Raw genomic sequence first — 10,490 nt, 5'->3', positions numbered from 1 at the left:
CTACTTTTAATTGGGGTTCCTGAGGGCCCCGAAAGGGCCAGAGGGCCAGAATATGTATTTGAACAAATCCTAGCTGAAAACTTTCCTAATCTGGGAAGGGAAACAGGCATTCAGATCCAGGAAATAGAGAGATCCCCCCCTAAAATCAACAAAAACCGTTCAACACCTCGACATTTAATAGTGAAGCTTGCAAATTCCAAAGATAAGGAGAAGATCCTTAAAGCAGCAAGAGAAAAAAAGTCCCTGACTTTTATGGGGAGGAATATTAGGGTAACAACAGACCTCTCCACAGAGACCTGGCAGGCCAGAAAGGGCTGGCAGGATATATTCAGGGTCCTAATTGAAAAGAACATGCAACCAAGAATACTTTATCCAGCAAGACTCTCATTCAAAATGGAAGGAGAGATAAAGAGCTTCCAAGACAGGCAGGAACTGAAAGAATATGTGACCTTCAAACCAGCTCTGCAATAAATTTTAAGGGGGACTCTTAAAATTCCCCTTTAAGAAGAAGTTCAGTGGAACAATCCACAAAATAGGACTGAATAGATATGATGACACTAAACTCATATCTATCAATAGTAACTCTGAACGTGAATGGGCTTAATGACCCCATCAAAAGGTGCAGGGTTTCAGACTGGATAAAAAAGCAGGACCCATCTATTTGCTGTCTACAAGAGACTCATTTTAGACAGAAGGACACCTACAACCTGAAAATAAAAGGTTGGAGAACCATTTACCATTCAAATGGTCCTCAAAAGAAAGCAGGGGTAGCCATCCTTATATCAGATAAATTAAAATTTACCCCGAAGACTATAGTGAGAGATGAAGAGGGACACTATCTCATACTCAAAGGATCTATCCAACAAGAGGACTTAACAATCCTCAATATATATGTCCCGAATGTGGGAGCTGCCAAATATTTAAACCAATTAATAACCAAACTGAAGAAATACTTTGATAATAATACACTTATACTTGGTGACTTCAATCTAGCTCTTTCTATACTAGATAGGTCTTCTAAGCACAACATATCCAAAGAAACGAGAGCTTTAAATGATACACTGGACCAGATGGATTTCACAGATATCTACAGAACTTTACATCAAAACTCAACTGAATACACATTCTTCTCAAGTGCACATGGAACTTTCTCCAGAATAGACCACATACTGGGCCACAAATCGGGTCTGAACCGATACCAAAAGATCGGGATAGTCCCCTGTATATTCTCAGACCATAATGCCTTGAAATTAGAACTTAATCACAACAAGAAGTTTGGAAGGACCCCAAACATGTGGAGGTTAAGGACCATCCTGCTAAAAGATGAAAAGGTCAACCAGGAAATTAAGGAAGAATTAAAAAGATTTATGGAAACTAATGAGAATGAAGATACAACCGTTCAAAATCTTTGGGATGCAGCAAAAGCAGTCCTGAGGGGGAAATACATCGCAATACAAGCATCCATTCAAAAAATGGAAAGAACTCAAATTCAAAAGCTCACCTTACACATAAAGGAACTAGAGAAAAAGCAACAAATAGACCCCACCCCCAGCAGAAGAAGACAGTTAATTAAAATTCGAGCAGAACTCAATGAAATCGAGACCAAAAGAACTGTGGAACAGATCAACAGAACCAGGAGTTGGTTCTTTGAAAGAATTAATAAGATAGATAAACCATTAGCCAACCTCATTAAAAAGAAGAGAGAGAAGACTCAAATTAATAAAATCATGAATGAGAAAGGAGAGATCACTACCAACACCAAGGAAATACAAACGATTTTAAAAACATATTATGAACAGCTGTACGCCAATAAATTAGGAAATCTAGAAGAAATGGACACATTCCTGGAAACCCACAAACTACCAAAACTGGAGCAGGAAGAAATAGAAAACCTGAACAGGCCAATAACCAGGGAGGAAATTGAAGCAATCATCAAAAACCTCCCAAGACACAAGAGTCCAGGGCCAGATGGCTTCCCAGGGGAATTCTATCAAACGTTTAAAGAAGAAATCATACCTATTCTACTAAAGCTGTTTGGAAAGATAGAAAGAGATGGAGTACTTCCAAATTCGTTCTATGAGGCCAGCATCACCTTAATTCCGAAACCAGACAAAGATCCCACCAAAAAGGAGAATTACAGACCAATATCCCTGATGAACATGAATGCAAAAATTCTCAACAAGATACTAGCCAATAGGATCCAACAACACATTAAGAAAATTATTCACCATGACCAAGTAGGATTTATCCCCGGGGCACAAGGCTGGTTCAACACTCGTAAAACCATCAATGTGATTCATCATATCAGCAAGAGAAAAATCAAGAACCATATGATACTCTCATTAGAAGCAGAGAAAGCATTTGACAAAATACAGCATCCATTCCTGATCAAAACCCTTCAGAGTGTTGGGATAGAGGGAACTTTCCTCGACATCTTAAAAGCCATTTACGAAAAGCCCACAGCAAATATCATTCTCAATGGGGAAGCACTGGGAGCCTTTCCCCTAAGATCAGGAACAAGACAGGGATGTCCACTCTCACCACTGCTGTTCAACATAGTTCTGGAAGTCCTCGCCTCAGGAATCAGACAACAAAAAGACATTAAAGGCATTCAAATTGGCAAAGAAGAAGTCAAACTCTCCCTCTTCGCTGATGACATGATACTCTACACAGAAAACCCAAAAGCCTCCACCCCAAGATTGCTAGAACTCATACAGCAATTTGGTAGCGTGGCAGGATACAAAATCAATGCCCAGAAATCAATGGCATTTCTATACACTAACAATGAGACTGAAGAAAGAGAAATTAAGGAGTCAATCCCATTTACAATTGCGCCCAAAAGCATAAGATACCTAGGAATAAACCTAACCAAAGAGGTAAAAGATCTATACCCTAAAAGCTATAGAACACTTCTGAAAGAAATTGAGGAAGACACAAAGAGATGGAAAAATATTCCATGCTCATGGATTGGCAGAATTAATATTGTAAAAATGTCAATGTTACCCAGGGCAATTTACACGTTTAATGCAATCCTTATCAAAATACCATGGACTTTCTTCAGAGAGTTAGAACAAATTATTTTAAGATTTGTGTGGAATCAGAAAAGACCCCGATTAGCCAGGGGAATTTTAAAAAAGAAAACCATAGCTGGGGGCATCACAATGCCAGATTTCAGGTTGTACTACAAAGCTGTGGTCATCAAGACAGTGTGGTACTGGCAAAACAACAGACACATAGATCAATGGAACAGAATAGAGAACCCAGAAGTGGACCCTGAAATGTATGGTCATCTAATATTCGATAAAGGAGGAAAGACTATCCATTGGAAGAAAGACAGTCTCTTCAATAAATGGTGCTGGGAAAATTGGACATCCACATGCAGAAGAATGAAACTAGACCATTCTCTTGCACCATACACAAAGATAAACTCAAAATGGATGAGAGATCTAAATGTGAGACAAGAGTCCATCAAAATCATAGAAGAGAACACAGGCAACACCCTTTTTGAACTTGGCCACAGTAACTTCTTGCGAGATACATCCACAAAGGCAAAAGAAACAAAAGCAAAAATGAACTATTGGGACTTCATCAAGATAAGAAGCTTTTGCACAGCAAAGGATACAGTCAACAAAACTAAAAGACAACCTACAGAATGGGAGAAGATAGTTGCAAATGACATATCAGATAAAGGGATAGTTTCCAAAATCTATAAAGAACTTATTAAACTCAACAGCAAAGAAACAAACAATCCAATCATGAAATGGGCAAAAGACATGAAGAGAAATCTCACAGAGGAAGACATGGACATGGCCAACATGCACATGAGAAAATGCTCTGCATCACTTGCCATCAGGGAAATACAAATCAAAACCACAATGAGATACCACCTCACACCAGTGAGAATGGGGAAAATTAACAAGGCAGGAAACAACAAATGTTGGAGAGGATGCGGAGAAAAGGGAACCCTCTTGCACTGTTGGTGGGAATGTGAACTGGTGCAGCCACTCTGGAAAACTGTGTGGAGGTTCCTCAAAGAGTTAAAAATAGACCTGCCCTACGACCCAGCAATTGCACTGTTGGGGATTTACCCCAAAGATTCAGATGCAATGAAACGCCGGGACACCTGCACCCCGATGTTTCTAGCAGCAATGGCCACAATAGCCAAACTGTGGAAGGAGCCTCGGTGTCCATTGAAAGATGAATGGATAAAGAAGATGTGGTTTATGTATACAATGGAATATTACTCAGCAATTAGAAACGACAAATACCCACCATTTGCTTCAACGTCGATGGAACTGGAGGGTATTATGCTGAGTGAAATAAGTCAATCGGAGAAGGACAAACAGTGTATGTTCTCATTCATTTGGGGAATATAAATAATAGTGAAAGGGAATGTAAAGGAAGGGAAAAGAAATGTTGGGAAATATCAGGAAGGGAGACAGAACATAAAGACTCCTAATTCGGGGAAACGAACTAGGGGTGGTGGAAGGGGAGGAGGGCAGGGGGTGGGGGTGAATGGTTGACGGGGACTGGGGGGGGCACTTGACCAGATGAGCACTGGGTGTTATTCTGTATGTTGGTAAATTGAACACCAATAAAAATTAATTTTAAAAAAATGAAAAATAAATTTTTTTTTCATCATAGGATGGGGAAAGAACTCTAAAGCAAAAATGTCCATTTACAGCAACATTGAAGTGATATCAAAACTAACTTGATTTGTATAATAAATTCTCTAACTGGCTGAAGCTTGTAAAGTAGCCTGAACCCTGAATGATGTTTGAGTGAGCACAGCAGACCCATACTAGATCTAACTATGAACATCCTTATGACCAATGATCAGTGAGACATGTTTTAACCAACAGTCCACAGACCTATATACTAAATACTTTGTCCTATTCTGGGTGCTGGTTTTCAATATGTAATTAACATATTCAGAATGCACCGCCCTTTTCTGGAACTTGACATCTCTGAGTTTGTCTCTTTAATGAACCACACATTTAATTTATTCAATGGATGTGTTTAGTTGCCATGCCAGTTAGTAAATTCAGTTTTGTAAATTTTTTAAGTTACAAAAATCACATCACTTGTCTGCAGAAAGTATAACAGTTTCTTTCCTGGAGTCAAATGATTTCTTTATCAAAATCCTATATTTCTGGGTCCAGGCAAGAGTTCCCCTATCCCAGATGGTATATGACTTCTGACTTTAGACTTCTGCTCATCTGCACTCTTGATTTTTGAGTTACAGGAAGAGTAATTTACACATGTACACTTTGGGGGTGGGGAGTCAGTGAGTGGGGACGTGAGGAATGGCAAGGGTTGTAAGAATGAGGAATAGAATTTGAGGACCCGAAGCATGCATATTCTAAGAAATAAAACCAGAAATAATTATATACTTTTACATTTTTGTCTCTTGGGAGCAATGTTTTGTTTTAGTCATTAGGTGTTGCAAAGTGACCACGCCTTTTACTTTACAATTCCCTTTTGCCTTCATATAAAAAACAAAAGGAACCAATTATTTTCCATTTTTGTTTTGACAAAGTATGTTGACATTAAATTCATAAATTATTTAAAGGAAATAGTACTGTGAATCAGTGTCCAATGTTTCAAGACCTGGCTCATTTTAAAAAGATACCTTTAAAAAAAAAAAAGATACCTTTTTATGAGTGGCAATGAGAATACACAAATAAAAATAGGATACAGGTATTTTTTAGCAGAAAAAAAATTCATAAATTTACTCAGGAAAGAAAGTTTGAAGCTGCAAAATCATTTTAATATGCATATAATTAATTGTCAAACTTTATATTGTGAAATTTAATTAAACATGTTCTAGCCATTTGGATTTCAAAATGCTAGGTACAATACTAAGTGGAAGATGTGAGGAATCGATATTATCCTTCTGGCATTTTTGTTTCAGCTGTATAATAGCTTTCTTATGAGGTGTGTAAGAGAGCTACTGATATTTTTACCTTGATCTACAGGAAAACGAACATTCTATAAAGGGTAAATCTATTAATTAGAGACCCGCACAGCTTTCTTTCTTGCTAGTATAATCGTTAAATTGATTTTTCCAGTCCATCATGTAATTGTTCCAGCGATAGAATCCTGCTCTCCATTCTCGTTCTGCTTCATCAATATTTCCTGTAAAACATGCAATAAGTTGTATAATCTAAATTTTAATCTGTTTACATTAATTGAAAAATAATTTTGGTTACAGATGCCATTTTCTCCAAGAACATGGCACAGTAATTTTTAATTTTTTATTATTTATTATCAGCTTCTTTCACTACTTGGAAACCTTTTAATAAAATTTTATACATTATATGAAATTGCAAATAATATACATGTATAAATTGCATATATCATAAAAATATGGAAATACATTGATATATCTAACTAGGTTACATAACATGTATTTAGTTTCTAAGAAGATGCATAGATATTAATACCTTTTCTTGAGCTTTTTTACGTAACAGAAATCTCACTTAATGTCTTATTTACATATGTAATTCTATAGCAAACTATTATTCCCGATGAAAATATTTATATATAGGTATTAATGCATAAGGGTAACTATGTATACCCTCCATATATATTTTTCTCTCACTCTGTATCAGTATACTTTAGTTCTGAAAAATGCCTAGTCATTGAAAGCAGTTTATTGAAACTACTACATGAAAGCAATTTATTAATTGCTTTGCAAATTAGAAAGATGACTAAGACAATCTCTGCTTTCCAGTAGTTTGTAAAGTGTATACATGTGTCAGGGGAGGGGAGTGTTGATGCCAGGAATAATGTGAGGCAATGAACCAAAAATGGTCTATGTACTACAAGCACCTTGAAATCTTGATTAATTTGAAAATGTGTTACACTAAAGAATAAAGTTTATGAACAACAGAAACTCTTACATTACAGCCTCTAAAATCATATATTCATGTTCCTAATATAAATACACATGATAAAGCTGGAAGATAGTTTAAATTATTCAAATCTATTAGTATTTTACACACTTGTAGTTCTCACACTTTTAGGATTCTGTGCAATCGTCATTGAATTAAAAAACATTTTGCGGTATTTTGGCTATTCTGAAAATAAGGAATTGACAATTTTTTGAATACATACTTTTCTGTTAGGAATTTTTTAAATTAATTACAACTGTGAGGTATTGATTTGGGGAAGACAGTTCATGTGATCTCACTACATTATACATGAAAATGTGTCTTTTCACTCATACTGTTAACAATGGAGCACACTCAGTGACTGATTTTTAATTTATGAAAATCAAAATGCATAAAATATTTTTATAGCTATTATAATATCCCCTGTAATTTAGGATATATTTAAGTTTAAAATGTTCATACTGCTTGGACTTTGGACAAGTATTTGCAAATATATACAAAAATGTCTTGTTTTAAAAATGTCTTTTAAAAGGTCAATGACTGTACTTATTTTGTGAATAATAGAACTTTTCTAAAAAACATTAGATGTGAAAGACATTAAATATCATACAAATAATCTAGTCTTATGGTGTTTTTTAGAATTAAATGCTTTTTAAAATGTTATGCAAAATAAGGGCTCTAAAGTTCAGAAAGAAAAAACTTATGTTATAACAAATAAATGATTGGTAATTTACAACTTACACCATGAATTTTAATACTCAGAGAAAACCTTTTAGATTTGATTTTTTTCTTGTTCATAGAATGATATCAAATTCATTGATTCATATAAATAAAAATTTATTTCCTTTTGTACCATAATCAAACACTATACAAGTTAGTGTACTGAAATACTTTGCTTTCTAGTGTACAAATGTTTTGTAATCCTGAGTATTTTTTTCTTCAATAATACTGAACATTGCTTGAGATAATAAAATATAAAACTTGATTGTTTTTAATACAATGTCGACTGAATACACCATAATAAAAAGATAACAAAGATTTTTAGTCCCATGACATAAATAAAAACCAAAATTAGAAGTTTTTATTTCTTCCCACACTTCTCTTCTTCCTCCATACTGGAATACTACTTAGATGGCTAGAGATTTATATTCTGTGAGATGTAGATCTATTATCTATTTGTTTTGCAGTTAGTGAGGTACTACAATGTGAAGTAAAGGACATTATATAGGTTTTGGGGTGACATGGGTTAGATTCCAGTTTGACTACTTACTCTGTTAGTGACATAGAAAAAATTCTTACTTTTGAAACTAGTTTTCCAGCTGTAAATGGGGTCAGTGATCACTATTTTGCCGTGTTACTTACCATGAAGGATAAATCAGTTGGTTTGTACATTATGAAATCAAGCTCTATAGACCTATTAGGAGCTCCACTAACAAATTTACTGCCCTGTTACAAAAATTTATTCTTAACTTTGCTCTTTATTGAATCCATGTATAGCTAGATCAATACCAGTAGTTTATAAACATATTGACACAACTTTTTCAGGACTTTTGTGATGTTTGATTTGTTCACATCATTGTCTCATTTGGAAAAGAAAAAGTCAGGCTTTCTTCCCTACAGAAAGAGTAATACTAATAAGGCTACTCTTTGACTTGTCAATTAAAAAAGAGTGAGCAATATTTCACCAGTGGAATCTATCAAGTCTGAGGTGTTAAGAAAGAATACAGGAGAGGTGAGTCAACTCAAAATTAGTCATGAAGGTAAGCTAGAAGAAAAGATTAAATTGGATATGAATTGTGCTAATCATTATAATAAAAAAAAATCACGTACTTTGAGATTTCATTGAAAATCTCTTTTGTTCCCATTACTTGCTTATTTTCCTGTTATCCAATTATTAAAGCTACCAAGGAATGCATAATTCTTTACGTTCTCTTACGTTCTTACGTTGCAGATCAGAAACGTATTAGTTGTCCTGTTATATTTCTGAGTGTGGGATGACAGTGAACTATGACTAATACTGTTGAGTGAACTACTATAAATTCAGGCAAAACTTTGTGAAGGCTTCGCATATAGAGATAATTATTGTATCGCACTTCACTATATTGTGCCTTGCAGATACTGCATGTTTTATAAATTGAAGGTTTGTGGCAACCCTGCATCAAGTAAGTCTATCCACACAACTTTTTCCAAGTGAGCATTTGCTCACTTCTTGTCTCTGTGTCCCATTTTGTTTGGTAATTCTTGCAATGTTTCAGACTTTTCATTATTATTATCTGAATTGCTGCAGTCTCGTGATAAAATTTTAAAGGATAAGGAATTGCTTCTTTTGGATGAGCAAAGAAAGTAGTTTCTTGAGCTAGAAGCTACTCCCAGTAAATGCTGTGAAGACTGTTGAAATGACAATAAAGAATTTAAAATATTACATAAACTCTGTTGATAAAGCAGCAGCAGAGTTTGAGAAGATTGACCCCAGTTTTGAAAGAAGTTCTACTGTAGGTCAAATTCTACCAAACAGTAACACATGCTACAGAAAAATCATTCGTGAAAGGAAAAGTCACTCAATTGTGCAACTTCATTGATGTCTTATTTGAAGAAATTGCCACAGCCACCTACCTCAGCCTTCAGCAACCATCAACCCTGAACATTTTGCAAGACTCTCCACCGGCAGCAAAAAGATGATGTCTCATTGAAAATTCAGATAGTGGTTAGCATTTTTAGCCATAAAGTGTTTTTAAGACTTTTTTATTTATTCATGAAAGACAGAGACATAGGCAGAGGGAGAAGCAAGCTCCCTATTGAAAGCTGATGCAGGACTCAATCCCAGGACCCTGGGATCACGATCTGAGCCAAAGGCAGATGCTCAGCCACTGAGCCACCCAGGCACCCAGCTATCAAGTGTTTTTATTTTATTTATTTTATTTTTTTAAAAAAAGATTTTACTTATTCATGAGAGACACCGAACAGAGGCAAAGACATAGGCAAAGGGAGAAGCAGGCTCCATGTAGAGAGCCCTATGTAGGACTGACTCCATATTGGGGCCTGGGGATCAAGACCTTGAGCCCAAAAAAACCAAAAAATCCTGAGCCAAAGGCAGAAGCTCAACCACTGAGCCACGTAGGTGCCCCCATAAAGTGTTTTTAAATTAAGATGTGTTCATTGTTTTTTAAAGATAATGCTCTTAAACACTTAATAGACTACAGCACAGTATAAATATAACTTTTATACGCATTGGGAAACCAAAACGTTCATTGACTCGCTATATTGCCATAATTGCTTTATTGCTGTGGTCTGGAACCAAACTGGCAATATCTTCCAAGTATGCTTATAGTTTTAAAATAAAACAAAGGAAAAACTACTGGAGCTAATATTATTCTTTCTTGGGAGGATTTAAAGGTCAAAGTGGTTTTTCCTTTAAATTTACTCTTCCACTTTTAGCGAAAAATGCTGATATCTTATTGGCATCAAATTGGTCATTTCTCTCTTTTCTTTTTCAAACAATTGTTAAATATTATGCAGTTACATTTTTAGGGAAAATTTTGAATTTGGTAATATTTAAAACAAATATCGCACATTTTATTTCTTGCAGGTGCACGC

General features: G+C 35.3%; 1 protein-coding gene across 1 annotated transcript in view; it reads right to left on the bottom strand.

The window, feature by feature from the left end:
- Positions 1 to 5,748: 5,748 nt before the first annotated feature.
- BCHE (butyrylcholinesterase) overlaps positions 5,749 to 10,490 on the bottom strand; it is a 58,861-nt gene continuing 54,119 nt past the window's right edge. Inside the window, exon 4 of the mRNA XM_026007705.2 lies at positions 5,749 to 6,138. Coding sequence (XP_025863490.2) covers positions 6,014 to 6,138 — 125 coding nt within the window. The 3' untranslated portion in view covers positions 5,749 to 6,013. The remainder of the gene's footprint in view (positions 6,139 to 10,490) is intronic.

The sequence above is a fragment of the Vulpes vulpes genome, chromosome 3 (assembly GCF_048418805.1).
Source record: "Vulpes vulpes isolate BD-2025 chromosome 3, VulVul3, whole genome shotgun sequence".
Classification (NCBI taxonomy): domain Eukaryota; kingdom Metazoa; phylum Chordata; class Mammalia; order Carnivora; family Canidae; genus Vulpes; species Vulpes vulpes.
Note: the sequence above shows the minus strand (reverse complement) of the source record. Positions and strands in the feature narration are given on the sequence as shown.